This window comes from Arachis duranensis, chromosome 8 (assembly GCF_000817695.3).
Source record: "Arachis duranensis cultivar V14167 chromosome 8, aradu.V14167.gnm2.J7QH, whole genome shotgun sequence".
Classification (NCBI taxonomy): Eukaryota; Viridiplantae; Streptophyta; class Magnoliopsida; order Fabales; family Fabaceae; genus Arachis; species Arachis duranensis.
In genome coordinates, this window is record NC_029779.3 from 32,581,755 (window position 1) to 32,597,492 (window position 15,738).

At 37.5% G+C, this 15,738-nt stretch overlaps 1 protein-coding gene across 1 annotated transcript; it reads right to left on the reverse strand.

Moving 5' to 3' along the window:
- Positions 1-1,968: 1,968 nt before the first annotated feature.
- On the reverse strand, positions 1,969-4,712 carry LOC107462221 (ADP,ATP carrier protein 3, mitochondrial). Its single transcript, XM_016080781.3, has 4 exons — positions 4,549-4,712; positions 3,396-3,863; positions 2,878-3,249; positions 1,969-2,563 (listed from the first exon to the last, which is right to left on the reverse strand). The coding sequence occupies exons 2-4, from the start codon at positions 3,840-3,842 to the stop codon at positions 2,267-2,269; spliced, it is 1,116 nt and encodes a 371-aa protein (XP_015936267.1). The 5' UTR covers positions 3,843-3,863; positions 4,549-4,712; the 3' UTR covers positions 1,969-2,266.
- Between the last annotated feature and the right edge of the window lie 11,026 nt (positions 4,713-15,738).

Below are 15,738 nucleotides of genomic sequence, written 5' to 3' on the forward strand. Positions count from 1 at the left end.
TCAAAACATCGACCAACATAAATTTTGGAACTTCAAACCACAAAATTTAAACGCAATAAGGATAAAAAATTGTGATTTTTCTAATCAAATATACTTGACTAAAACAACTTTAAACTTTGCACATGCCCTACTTTATCCTAATTTGCAGTGAAATAATTACAAAATATTTAATTTTATCTGATGTTCTTTACTCACGCTAAGTAAAACGTGAAGAAAAAAGAAGAAGAACAAAAATGTCACTCGCCGTGCTCGACTACTCTTGCAATACAGTACCGTCGTCGCAAACTCGTCGTCCCTAAAAGCTTATGATTCATACCTTAACTCACAGGTCGTAAATGTCAGGTATAGTTTTTGGAGGGAATGAAGATAAAGGATTTGTCTAGATTAGGATAAAGCGTAAATGACAAAGGAGAATGAGGGTTTTATGGAAATTCAATCCAGCCTTGACGACGCCGTCTCTGAAACTGGGAAAGGTCGATTGATCTACATTTGGAGGAAGACAATATCCACGTGGCAGAAAAATTGACATGTCATCACTCTACCTTCTCCCATCCGGTCGCAGGGTCCACTATAAGCAGTTTCGTGTGTAGCTGGGATACGGTGGGTCAATTTCACATCTTTAAGGGCGTTTTGTCCATCGTTCAAATACTTAGGGATTGGATTGAGCATTTACTTTAAAAATTTCAGTCCATTGTGTCTTTACTTTCTAAGGCTGCTTTGGAGCAAAAACTAAGACCAAGAGACATCCCTGGGACTGCGTTTGGGCAAAGACTAAGACTGAGGGAAAGAAACGGGGAGATAGATATTGAGAAACAGAAATTTAATTAAATCTCATATTATATTTAGTGCAAAGTGTGTATGACTGAATTATATCTTAGTATCCTATTTGATTTAAGATAAATACAAAGGCTAAAACAAACAAAATCACTTAAATAACCCTTTTCACCTATTCACCCTCACCCTTATTGCACCCATTCTTTCCCTGTCCATCGCCGAAGATTGCTCGCTCTTCCTCGCATTCATCCCGCTTCGTCGCGTTCTTCCTCTCACGTTCATCCATTTTCGTCGCATTTTTCCTCATACCGCCAGTCGTTTTCGCCACCTCGTCGTCAATTGTTCTCTCCAACTCGTCAGGTTATCGCCGTCAATCATTCTTGTTTGGCGGTGGCAGCAGCTTCTCTCTTTGTCGTTGTCGTCTCCTCTTGCTTTCTTTCTCTCTTCTATCACCATCTATTATATCATCTGTCTCTAATTTTTTCTTCTCTTTTCTGATTATAAAATTCTCTTGTTTATGAAATTATTGAAATTATTGAATTTGGTTTTGAAATCTGTTTATGAGATTATTGTTGTTTTTAGTATTATTGGTGGTGGTGGTGCATCAATGATGGTAGAGGTGTGATGGTGAATTTAGGGTTCCCAGAAGTGTGACCTAGTGTTAGCAATGGAGAATAATAAAAGTCCTCTAAAGTTTGAATTTCACTTTAAAAAATAAAGTGTGATCTCTCACCATTAATTTTACAGGTAGAACTAAGAATAAATATGAAAGATAAACTATTCAAGGGTAGAAAATCACTTTATTCTTTAAAGTAAAATTCAAACGTTAGAAAATTCAAATCTAATAATAAAGGATAAATTTGAATATAAATTTTTTTATGAGAACACTTTAGGAAAGAAACATTAATAAAGTTCCAGTCTTCTTCAAAATTTCAATCTCTTTATGTCTTTATTTTCTAAAAAGTATTCAAAGAATTGAAATTTTGTGTCTTAGTTCCAGCCGAATCCCTATCTCTAGTCTCCAGTCCTAAAAAACAATCACAGCTCTGGTCACGGAATTTTGGTCAGACATACTTCGTATAGCGCATGTCTGAATTCAGATGCACGAACCATCGGACCAAGTCACCCCATATCATAAATAAATAAAATAAATCTGTAGAGAAATCGAAGTAACTTAGGACCAGGTAATACAAATTTGGACAAAAGTAATTTTCATTAGAGAGCAACACATTGCAACCAAGCATCAAGCAAAACAGCGGTCTTCAATAATTTCAACCAAATGGTCGAACAAAAAACTAGACAAATTATAAGCTCCAGAAATATAACAACCAATTTAAAATGAAGTCTGCGAAACTATGATTTCTAAATACCGGGTCCTTATCTTGGGAGGAACCTCAACCACAATCATTTCTTCCAAGTTATTCAATGCATAGGAAAACCAACATAGTTGCTCCATATCTCCATATAGTTTGTTTTCATCATTATCTGTATATTAGCCTCCGCCAGATCCATATTTCTTTCCGAACATGATCAGCTGTAGCTTATCGTAACCAGCAAGCACTCCAGCACCTGCCACAGCACGTAGTATATTTGCACCGGCACCTTTGAAGAGTGACTTGGTACCCTCTTTAGCAACAATCTGTTTGAATGCATCCAAAGAGCTGTTGTATTTCACAGCTTCTCCTGATGTCATCATCATTCTTCTACGCACAGTATCAATGGGATAAGAGGCCAAACCAGCACCTATTGTGATTCCCCAACCCAAAAGGAAACTAGCGAGGAAACTATCCTGTTAACAAGAACAACTGAAGTAAGTAAATGAAAAAATTACAATCATAATCTAAGTAGAATGACGAAGAATCCCAATTTGAATTTTAATAAAGTTTGGTAGTCATAATAAAATAACTTCTAAACTATGTTGTTGAAAAAACTATTAGGGCTAAGTATCAACGACAGCAGCAAAATCACAGGGCACTCATGTAAGCAAACATATCTAGCTAAATTATCTATATCACACAACAAACAATTGAAAATCTGAGATGAAGTGTAGTGTAAATCTATAAAATACAACAAACCAGATATTAAAGACCAATTTGTACAAACCTGCATACCACCAACCAGAACCACTGGTTTCAGAGAATCGTACATTCCGAAGTAAAGACCACGGTACACTATAATTCCAACACATGAGATGTTGAATCCACGATAGAGACCAGCAACACCGTCAGACTTAATGGTCTTCCTGTAAACATCAACCAATCCATTGAACTGCCTCTCCCCACCCTTCTTAGCAGCCTTAGCATCATTTGCCAGACGTGTTCGGGCATAGTCCAAAGAATAGACAAACAAGAGGGAGGAAGCCCCAGCAGCTCCACCAGATGCCAAATTCCCAGCAAACCACTTCCAGTAGCCATCTTTGTCTTTTTTAAAGTTGAAGAGCCTCTTGAAGTAATCCTTGAAAGCAAAGTTCAATGCCTGAAAGAGGAAAACAAGAAATAAGATCTTCAAAATAAGATAACATTGTATAACAAAGTTACAACTACAAAAATGGAACAAAATAAACCACAATAAACAATCTAGCTAGGCTATATTTTGTCATTAAGTGGAGATAAAAAAACCACCTGTGTAGGAAAGTATCTGATAACGTTAGCAGTATTTCCTCTCCAAAGGGAAATAATTCCTTCATCCTTCATAGTTCGAGCAAAACAATCACCGATTCCCTTGTATGGTTCAGACAACCGACCAGTTTTGAGCATTTCATCCTGATTTTGAATGAGCAATTTAACTCGTTCAATTGGAGCAGCAGCCGTCTTAGATACAGCAGCAGATACTCCTCCCATGAGAAAATCCACTAAGAAACCAGATGCTCCCTTTTCAGCTGGAGCGTGCACAGTGAATGGATATACAGGTGCAAGAGAAGCCAAGCCTGGAGCCTGCATGCCCCCATTGATGTGACTACCAGTGTTGGAATAGTTTCTGGATGCAAGCCTGGACACAAGATAAGATTGCCCAGCTAGCTTCTGAACTACTGATGGATGCTGCAGCTGCTTCTGCGGTTGTTCCGCCATGATTACAGTTTACACGGTGACCTATAATTCATATACAATTAACCATAAGTAACAGTAAAATCGGAGGGGAAAAAAACTAACAACACGAACACAAACACAAGAACAAATCCATCTAGCCTTGAAAACGTGCAATGCTTCATACGCAGCATATGCACATATATATTATAAGTAGTTATACATAAATTCCACATCACTAACAAATTAATATTAGTATTTAGTAATAACACGTGAATAACAAATTTCTCGTTTCATAGAGCTTTACCATGATTAATACGCTAAGCTTATGAATGATGAAAGTATTATATACAAAATTCAAAGTCACTAGATAAGAGAAACTGCAGCACAATGAGAGAATTCCAACGTCTCGATCTGAAACTAGAGATTCAAAATTTACAAAAACTAACATGGCAGAAACGATTTCACTTCGGGATCTCGCTTCACTCGCTAAGCTAGCTACTACAAAATCAAGTCAAACATACAAAAAAACGACGGTTCATACGCGAGTGTGTAAGTTCTAAAAATCGCTAACAGCCGACTAACTAGAAACTAACGAGATTAAATTCATAACAAAATGCAAAAACAAAAAAAAGTATAGTAAAATTCAGTAGCAGAGTATGCGGTAGATCCATGGTATATAAAAGCAGATCTTGAAAATGAGAATGAAAAGAAAGAGAAATGGATGCATTAATGTAAAGGAGAGAGGTACCCGAAGAGGGCGCCGAGTGAAGGTTGTTAGTGTCGTCCTCAGATCGTGAGGAACGGGGAGGAAAGAAAACGCTGAGACTGGCGCCGTATAAATTGGAGGAGCAAGAAGAAGAGTGAGAGCGAGACAGTGTGAGACTAGGGTTACTTTAATGACTATTTTACCCTTACCTTCTCTCTTTAATTACCATTCGTCGTCATTGACTACCATTTTTTCTTCTCTGATGGCTCATGCCTGAAGCCTGATCCACGCCAAAAGTCAAGTCTAGTAACGGTCAATCCTTATCCAATGGTAGATAAATACCTTGTTTTTTTATGCATTATATATACTAGGATGGATAATTGGATACATAAAATGAGGGGGAAAAAATGGAATATGCTTTTAATTTATAAACTTTACTATTTTAGTTTGATTAGATGAATAAACACTCATATTGTTTTTTTATTGTTTTTAAGTAAGCTTTTTAATATACTTTATTATACAATAATTAAGTTCTAATAAATATTATTATAAAATAAAATTTTTAGAAATAAAGTATTTAATTTTAAAATTTTTTATAACTAATTTAAATTTTTTTCTAAAAAAAATATTTTCAATTTAAGTCTTTAACAAAAAAATATTCAGTTTTAATTTTTTTTTTTTGAACCTGACTTTAGACTAGAATTTGACCCGACCCAAACAATCAAAATCCAGACGGACCCGCAACCCAACCCACGTAGAGACCTACCCACCCTAACATACCCAATTCCTCTCTTCACCGTTCTCAGTCCCCAAAGATCTTTATTGTTATCGGAGTTTTTCCTGAAGAAACCGATTGTTTGTTGCATGGAGTTGAAGCCAAGTTCCTCCATCATCGACCATGGCCTCCACCAGAATCCGAAGATGTTGCTTGTTAGAGCCAGTCGTTGCCGCACCGCATCGAAGCCGCACCTCCTCCAATATGAGAAGCATGATCCTCGTCATTAAAGATGACCCCTTTTCCTCCTTTACCTTCTCTCCCCCCATTTGCCAAATCGCCTATCATTCTATTGACATTGGATTGCAATTGCCTAGGTATTGAAGCTTCTCTTGCTTCAGCATTGATGTGACCCCACTCCTCTCCTTCCACTATACCTTCTGACATGCAATGAATCTCTCGGCAACCTCCTCCACGGTCCTTTCTCCCCATCTCAATTGGTTTCTTGAAGATCCCAACTGTAACCTCGTACGTTGTTTGTTGCTTGGACCTGCTCATCTACTTCAGCTTCTTCCCTATTCTTGGTTTTCGCTTCCACCCTCCCAGGTAACACCTCTTGTGTGTGATATCTTTAATGGCTTGTTGAAACTAAAACTGCGTTGATGTGGTTCTGTATACTATATTTTCGCAGAAGTGCTGCGAACCCTGTTTCTAGTCTGATTATTTTCCTAACTTGAATAGGTGGATTAACTGTCCATTGTCTTTGTAGTTCATTTTTTGCTACCATCGCTGCCAGTTGGTGAGCTAAATTGTTGCCATCTCTTGGATTCTAGGTAGCTCCTACCTCTGAAGCCTCATCCAACAATTGAAAGATGTCTTTGATAATTGCATCTGCTTCTGCTATAGGCACTTTTGCCTTAATTGTTTGAACTAGATGTAAGTAATCTGTTTCAATAATGTATTTCGCTAGTTAGAGATTTTTTATAAGAATAAGTGCTTCTCTGTATGCTTGAGCTTCTGCTGCTAATGCTGACAGTGCCCTGAATATTGTTATTGACCCAATGACAATTTTTTCTTGCCAGTCTCTGACTACCACTGTCGATGTTGCCGTGCCTGTTTCCTTGTGAAAAGCTGCATCTATATTCACCTTCAACCAATTGTTAGGCAAAGGCCTCCAAGTAATTCTCTTCCTCTCACCGCTCCTGTCTACCCATGTTCTAATCTCATTATTACTTCCCTCTGTTGCATTGTGAAATTCTGCTGTTAGATACTCTGAAATTATTATTACTTTTTCTGGATTGATTTTTTATTGCTGGAATATGTGTCGATTCCTCTCTTTTCATATGCACCAACAAACACATTCCAAGTTGCACAAAAATTTTTTCTGATCCTTCTTGGTCTCCCTCTTGATATTTTCAATCATATCCATCATCCATCTCCCAAAGGATCTCACATTATAGACTATAGGCGCAATTTGTAAGCTAGATCTAAACCACACCACTTTGATCCATGGGAACAATAATAAAGTATATTCGATAGTTTCATCCTCTTGATGACATATGCTGCATGAGGGTGTTTTTGTTATTTTTCATTGATATAAATTTACATTTACTGGCAGAATTTTATGCATTGATTTTCATCATAAAAACATTCTTACCTTTTATGACACTGGTAACCTCTAAAGTGTCTCCCAAATCTCCCTCAAATTCTGACTTGTTGAAGCTGTGCTAAGTTTACTTTCCTCCTTAGCATCTTTCTCCTTCTTCGCAGATTGGTACCCCGTTCTCACTGAGTACTATCAATCGCTTCTATACGACCAAACAAGATAATCCCTTCTATTGATCAAATTGATGGGTGTTTTGAATACTAATTCAGCTATGTTAACAGGAAATGTCTTCTGAATTTTGTTTGCATCCCAACCCTCCCCATCTCTTATCAACTCGCTCACTCTTCTAATTCGTCCATCTCCACACCTTTTCTGTTTTTCTATTCCTGCCACCCAGTTATCTTCCCAAATATCTATCTCCGCTCCACTTCCTACACCCTTTCTACCCTTTCTTCTAAGGAAATTTTTTTTCTTCCAACATGCTTTTCCATATCCATGATGCGTTTCTTCCTCCTACTGCCTCCCATAGGCTGCAATTAGGGAAATAAATGGCCTTTAATATCCGAACCCATGTTGCATCCTCCTCTTTTAGTAGCCTCCATGCTTGTTTAGCCAAGTGTGCTACATTTTGGCATTCAAAATCTTTAAACCTCAATCCTTCATTTTTCTTACTCCTTGTCATTTTTGCCCAACTCTTCCAATGAATGCTTATTTCTTTCCTAGAATCTGGTAATCGCTGCTTCAATTCTTTTGCAGAAAGAATTGGAAATTTTAATGACATCGATGGCATAGACTGGAATCGCCTGTATTACTGCTTTTATCAAAATCTCCTTTCTAGCTTGATTTAATAATTTCTCCTTCGCTCCTTACATTTTATCTATAATCTTCTCCTCTATCCACTCCAATACTCTATTCTTTGAACTTCCCCATCTCGCTAGCAATTTGAGATATCTCCCGTGTTCCTCCCATGATGCCATTTCGGTGATCTCTTCTATGTTCACCCTACTCTGAATAGGTACCTGACTTCCAAAAATCAGCCTAAACTTCTCAGTGTTAATTCTTTGTCTCGATGCCTCCATATATTTGTTAATAATATGAATGAGTTGATAATCTCCTCTTCTTGAGCCCTTGTAAAAATAATACAATCTTTAGCAAATAATAGATGAGTAATGACTGGCGCTGTTGGAGCTAACTTAATTCCTGAAATTTGATTATCCCTCGTCACCTTTTTCATGAGTATAGTAAAGTTTTCAGTAGCCAAAATAAAGAGATAGGGTGATAGAGGATCTCCATGTCTTAGTCCCCTTTGGGGGTTGATCTTACTTGATAATTTTTCATTTATTTTGAACCTATAACTAGCATTTTTCACACAGTTCATCATCAGTTTCACCCACTCATTACTAAAACCAAACTCTTCCATGACCCTTTCCGAAAAATTTCATTCCAATCTATCATAAGCCTTATTCATGTCCAGTTTAATGGCTATGTATTTGCTTCCAAGACTTCTTTTTCTGTTTAATTTGTGAAAAGCTTCTTGTACTATTACCATATTATCTTGTATGAGTCTTCCTTTTACAAAAGCACTTTGAACCGGAGATATAATAACATCTAGCACTTTCCTTAACCTCCCCACCAAGACCTTAGTTATAATGTTGTATACAAAATGACAACAGCTTATGAGTCTAAGGTGATTCAAGCTTTTCAGTTGACTCATTTTAGGAATCAAAACAACAGTTGTCTCGCTTAAATCTTCCAGTATGATACCGTCGTCAAAAAATTGTTTAACTACTTCACACACTTCTTTGCTCAATATATTCCAATGTTGCTGAAAAAATAACCCATTTAATCTATCTGGACCTGGAGCTTTTAAGCCACCCATACTAAAAGCCGCCTCCTTAATTTTCACGTCATTGATCTTTGCCATTAACTCCTCATTCATCTCTCTAGTGACTCTCCTAGGTATTTCTCTTACACAATCCTCCAAGTCCTTGGCCCTTATAGAGGTAAACAACTTAGTGAAGTGTCTTTCCACTAACCTCATCATATTATTCTCTCCTTGTATCCCATGTCCAGTCTCATCTCTCAATTTCTCAATTCTATTCCTATTTCTTCTTTGAATTGTTGTTGCATGAAAGAAAGCTGGATTTTTATCTCCCCATTTTAACCATTTTAACATTGATCTTTGTCTCCAATATTTTTCTTCTTACTTTCATAGCTCTGAGATTTGTCTTTTCAGTTCATTCTCTCCCCTCTAATCTCTTTTTGACATATCATATTTTTGAATGTGTTGTAACTCTATTTTCATTCTTTCAATTTCTCTATCTCTCTCTCTTAAACTTCCTTCTACTCCACTTTGTCAACACCCTCTTGCATATATTTCTCTTTCTTATGAACTGATTTTAATAATTTCTATTCTCGTCATCCAATTGCCAACTCCGCTTGATCACCTCTTTGCACTCCTCATGTTTTGCCCAAAACGCCTCAAACCAGAAATCCTTTTTTATCCGAACCAGCGACTGTGTTTCCAAAATTAAGGGCACAATGGTCCAAACTTACGGCCAGAGAAGCTTTCAAAATAGCATTCTAGTTAATTTGCAGCCAATTCTAATTTACTAACACCCTATCCAGTGATAAAGTTATTATTTGGATTACTAAACTAAGTAAACTTACTACCTTTAAGATCAATATCTATTAATCTATTATCATCGACAAACCTTCTAAAAATTAATAAATTTTTTGTTGTGGATGAATGCCTACCTTTTCATCTTGACTTAAAATATCATTGAAGTCCCCAAATAAGCTTGAGGTTTTTTCTTGTTCATAGTACTTACCGTGAGTTCCTGCCATAGTTTTCTTCTCTTTTGAGAAACTGAATTTTCATAGACAAAGATACCCTACCATTGCAATCCATTATTAATATTAATACTAGCTTTAATATAATTATAACACCACTCATAAACATTAACATTAGCATTAGATTTTCATAACAAACTTAGCCTACCGGACATGTCCCCAGATTTTGCACACAACATATTATCAAAATGAAGCCTTCTTTTTATCCTATTCATTTTTTCTTGTCTAGCCCTAGTTTCTATTAGAAACACTATGAGCAGCTTTACTTTTTTACAAAGATCATACAACTCGGAGATTGTCGGGGCAGCCGCTATTTCCCAACAATTCCAACTAATGATACTCATGGCTAAGGGTGGGGCATGTTAAGGCCCGCCTCCCCAACCATTTGTATTCCCTTAAACTGATCAGAAACATATATAGATAACTCATACTCCCCTGTGTCCAGTGCAGTGCTGCTATTCTTTATCTTCTTAGGCTCCCTGTTTTCTTGCTCCTCCTTCCATTCCGCATTTGTAAGCATTGACACCTGCTTATTTTCTCATTTCCTCTTCAGATTTAGCTTCAACTCCATCTTCTTTCCTAGTTGTGTTTCCCAATTAACCGGTTCTTTCCTTCCATTATCTTCATTTTCATCTTCATTACTTACTAATTCTACATAGTAGACGTTCTCACCCGAGTTTACATCATAGTTTTTTATTGCAGATGGCGGCTCATGGCGGTGAGCCAAAAATCCGCCATAAAGTTATAGCGGATGGCGTTGCAAAAAATGGCGGAAATAGCGGATTACCTAAAATACACATATATGTACAAAAAAACATGCAGAAAAATTACAAATATAATAAACTATAAAATCTATCTATATAAGCAACTTTCTAGTCATAAAACATCTAATTAATATAGCAAATATAGTAGCAAATTTAGCAAATAAATATAACATCAAGTTCATATCATAACTCAAAAGTCATAAGCAAGTCATAAAATAGAAGACATAAAACATAAAATCTATAAACCATCTACATTCTAGCTCTCATCAAATTCATCCAAATTAACACGATTATTATCGTGTCCCTCTACCCCCTCATCATCCTCTGATTCAGTATCATTGAATTGAATCTCCTTTTCTTGTTCTTCTTCATTTTCAGAATCCTCTTCATCTTCAAATTCTGGTTCTTCTTCCTCTTCCACAATTACTGCTTTTTTTTTCCTTTTTTTGAAACCTTAGACCCACTTGGTCCACCCTTTGCACCACCTCTTGCAATTGCAGGTTATTTTTTTTATTTTGTTGTCTTCTAGTATATGTTGTAGGCTCATATCCTCCCATTGCTTCAAAAACAAGGTTTCAACTCAAAGTGTTGTCATCTTGATGAACCAAATCAGCATCATCATCCATATTATCATCATCTCGAAAGGTGGCAGTCCCAATTTCTCCCACTAACCACTCATTACACTTATCAATGTCATTGAGTGCAATAGGGTCAACTTCATCTTTAAGGTTGTACCTCTCGATGAGTTGTTGGTTATACTTTATGAAGACCAAACTCTCCATCCTTTAATGATCAAGCCTATTTCTTTTTTAGGTATGAATATGCTCAAATATACTCCAATTGCGCTCACATCCAGAAGCACTACAAGTCAAGCTCAAGATCTTGATAGCAAGGTCTCGCATGTTTGGAGCTTCATGCCCATATGTCTGCCACCAAAATGCTATAAAATTAAAATAAATTTGTCTAAGCCTTTAATCGAACTAAATTTATAAAACTTTGTAAAATTTATAACATTCTTACCGGGTGAAAGCTTTTTCCTTTGAGATTTTGCAAAGGATGATCCAAAAAGTCCATAGCCAGCCTTATATAGTGCTTGCTCCTCTAATATCTTCTCTTGCACAGCTATACTTGGCACCAATCTAGTGATACACTCAAACCACCTCTTTGTAACTTCTAAATCCAACTCAATGCGAGGATTATCATAAAACAACTCCGGATTCAGAAAATGACCAGCTGCATGCAACAGACGATGAAGTTGGCAATTCTATCTGTTGTCAACGATTTTAAAAACTTCAAAATATTTGCTCATATCATTAGAAAATGTTTTCATGATGCATTCCTTTGCTTTCTCCATTGCTCCATATATATAACCCATTGGTGGCTTCTTCTCCCCATCAACAAGTCGAAGCACCCGAACAAGAGGCCCCATGATCTTAAGGGTGTACTTAACATGATTCCAAAAGGAGGGCCTAATAACAATCTTTGTTGCCTCCCTTGACAACTTATTCCTTACCCACTCATCCGAAGTGAACATTCTTCTTAGATTTTATTTCTCCTCATAAAGCCTTTCCAAAGACAGAAATGAAGTGACAAATCGGGTGACTGCATGCCTCACCAATTCCTTGCCATTTGTGAATTGTCTCACCATGGATAAAGTGTTAGAGTGGCTATAAGTGAAGCTAACCAAAGAAATGTCACTTTTTATGATTTTTTGGATTAATGGTAACTTTCCAATGTCTTCAAGCATCAAATCTAAACAATGGGCAGCACACGGGGTCCAAAACAAATTCGGTCTTTTCTCCATCAGCAACTTACCGGCTAGAACATAGTTGCTCCCGTTGCCAGTTACAACTTGAACAACATTTTGCTCCCCAATTTTCTCAACAATACCATCAAGAAACTCAAATATTTTTTCACCCATCTTCACATAATCAGAGGCATTAATAGACTTCAAAAACATTGTCCTAGCAGGAGAGTTTACAAGAAAATTGATAATGCTCCGTTGTCTCTTATCCGTCCAAGCATCTGACATAATAGAGCAGCCATACTTTTTTCATTGTTCCTTATGACCCTTCAACAAGTCTTTGGTGTATTCTAACTCCTCATTAATGAGTGGAACCCTTAGAGCATGATAAGTGGGAGCAGGTAAATTAGGATCAAAGCTTCCAATAGCCCACAACATTTCTTGAAAACTCTTCAACCTCACTGGATTCAATGGAATCCCAGCTTGGTAGAACCATCGGGCTATATATCGATGAACTCTACGAACCGCTTCCTTATTACATGCTTCTTTGATATTCTGTTGCCTCAAATTTTTCTTTTTGTTTCTTGCAATGACAATTTCGGGTCTTTTCATAAATAAGTCCATTGGACCTCTCATAGAACTTGCCCCCCTCTAGCTGCTACCATTGGAGTTGGATTTGGAATTTCATCAATTCTTTGAGCATCTTCCTCTGATAATCCAAAACCCAAACTATCTAAGTCAAGCTCCCTAGCATTGACACTATGTTCCTCGGTGCTTGCCGGCGTAGAACTTTGTCTTTCTCAATTTTTTTCTGGTTGTAAAACTCCCATAATTCAGCAATAACATCCTTTGGGACCATTTTACATCCAACAACATTCCCAGGCTTAATCATTAAGTGCTCCTTTGCCCGTGTAATTCCTCCTCTCATAATTTTTCTACAAAAATTACAAATGGTGTCATTGGTATTTCCCTTTTCTACAACACTAACATATTTCCACCCAGGATCAATCCTTGTGGCACGGACAGCAGCTACAGGACGAGTAGCATGGCCAGTAGAGGCAGAAACAGGGGCAGGGGCATCAGAATTACGGGTTGGTCTAGAAGTTGACATGGTGAACCTAGCTGAAAGGAAAAAAATTGGAGGAAGAGAGGTTTATGAGGGAAGAGAAGGAGACAATGAACTAGTGAAGTGAGTGAACTGAATGAAAAAAAAGGAAGAGTCGTTGCTTCTACGAACCAGAAAAAAGAGGGAACTATGGTGATGAGCGGCGGTGACCACCAGCGGTATCGGTCGGCGACGAGCGGCAACAGGCGGCGCCGACGGACGTTCAGAGAGGAAGATTGGTTTTTGAATTGGAGCGGCTGAACTAGTTAACTTGTATCATTTAGGGTTTTGCACATTTACCCAATTACCCTTGAATTTTTTTGAAAAATCCGAAAAAAACCCGCAATTTCGCCATTTTCATGGCGGCCCGCCATGGTGCCACCGCAATTGCGGTGCCTTTTGCCCAGCCGTGATAAGCACGTCACGGTGGCCTATGTATGGTGGCTAGGCCAAATCCCGCCACGCCATTTCGCCATAGCGCCGCCATGGCCGCTATTTCAAAACACTGGTTTACATGCTGCCCCACAACTTTATCTTCTTTGTCCTATGCTTCATTGGATAGCTTCTTGAGTTCTTCTTCTCCTGTTTTAGTTTTCAACATTTTTTTATCTTCATGTATCCTTTCTCTATCTACCTTCACGTACTTTTTCTTTTTTTTTTTTTTGCTGTCATAAGTCTTTTTAGTTCTTGGCCTATGGTTTCTTTTTCTATTTTTTTCCTTGGCCCAACTTCCAATTTTCTTTTTTGTAGCTACTCACCTCCCTTTCTTCTGTTGTATATAAATTCAGCCCACCTTCTTCAACATTCCAAACTTGTAGTTGATTTGCCAAATATTAGGTCGAACATCCTTTTTTATCCCGTATCTACTCACCTCCAGAACCTCTTTCCCCTTTTCTCTCTTTTGGACCTGTTTGGTGTAAGTCCATTCATTGTTCCTCTCTCTTATCCCCCTAACGAGACTCTTAAATTTGTAGGCTGCTCCTAGGTCAAGTTGCATATCCTCATTTTTCTGAAAATCAAAGATTTTTTGTACTTCTCCTACCTACTCTCCTACTTCAGCCATCCCCTCCTCTCTCCTTGTTTGGTTTTCCCAAACACTTTTTTCCTTGATTTTTTGTTGCAGAATTTGTTCAGCCCTAATCTTGCTCTCTTCAGTGCTTTGCTCCTCACCACCCTCTTTTCCAAGGTTTTGTTGATCACGCACCTACTCCTCCCCGTCTTCTCTCCATCCCTGTTGTTTCGAACTTCCTCCTCCCATGGTTGAAACTGGTCGAACTCGGCCGACTCCTAATCCTGGTGAATACTTCTTCTTGGATGGATCCCAGCATGCCATGACTGTTGGATTCTTGCATGTTTTTTTCTTATGTCCTAATATTTCACAATTGAAACAATAACTACCGGCAGCCTCTCATACTTAAAGAAAACCTACAATGGTAGCATTTCCTCTCTATCTAACCAGAAATCTGTAGGCAAAGCGTTAGTAATATTGATGCCAGCCCTGATCCTTAGAAATGATCTCTTGAGAACGCCATCCACTTTTGGGTCTTCAGCCTCAGCCAATACTCCTAACATTCTTCCGATAAGAACTTCTGTCTCTCTATTCATGTGATCATGTGGAATGCCATGAACTTGAATTTAAAATTCCATAAAGTCATGATCAATTTCAAACACTAATTCACCCTCCATCTATAATCTGAGATTAACCAGATTTCTTCTGACATTCCAAGGACCATTCTGAATAATCTGCAACCATCTCTTCCTGTCTTTGAAGCTGAATAACATCTTTTTTCGACCAATGTCGGTAACTGCAACACCTTGTGAATTTCTCTACATTCCCAATAAAACATTCCTGCATGTTTTGAAACTCATCTCTTTATCACTTATTATCTTTTCCACCACATTCAAACAATTTTTTTTATACTCTAGTTCTTCTGACTTGTTGAGCTTGATGACCTTACCTTCTATGCTATTCATGTGTATGTTGCTATATATTTCAGGTTTCACAGTGACTTTGATGGATCAGATAGTATGAAGATTGTGTGAGAATACTATTTGTGGAGTTTGAACAGGATGAAAATGTTCTTTTTTAAAAAAGAATCTAAAGTTTTTAGAGGACTCTCAAGAAAATCTCCCTATTGGAGAAGTTTTACTTCAACTCTTAACAATGAAGTGTGTTTTAGTTTTGATTCCTTAATTGGTACAAACATCTTGGACCAATTCCTACTGCCTTTTGGACAAGGTTATTATTATTTTTTTTTGTTTCCCACGGTATCCCCCAACCCGGTAGGCCAAGGACTAATCCGTCGCAGTACTAAACTCCATTTAAGGATTTGCCGCTGGCCAATGGGTAAGGTTATTATTATTTATTACTAGATCATTATTTTCTTTTCTTTTGGATCAAGATGAGTACACACTGCTATGGTGGGCTTCAATATGTGGGCCATT

Coding starts and splice junctions, on each gene's coding strand:
- LOC107462221 (XM_016080781.3), bottom strand. CDS start 3,842: ATGGCGGAACAACCGCAGAAGCAGCTGCAGCATCCATCAGTAGTTCAG. Junction 3,250..3,395: donor TCAGATACTTTCCTACACAG/GTGGTTTTTTTA, acceptor TTCCTCTTTCAG/GCATTGAACTTTGCTTTCAA. Junction 2,564..2,877: donor TTCTGGTTGGTGGTATGCAG/GTTTGTACAAAT, acceptor TCTTGTTAACAG/GATAGTTTCCTCGCTAGTTT.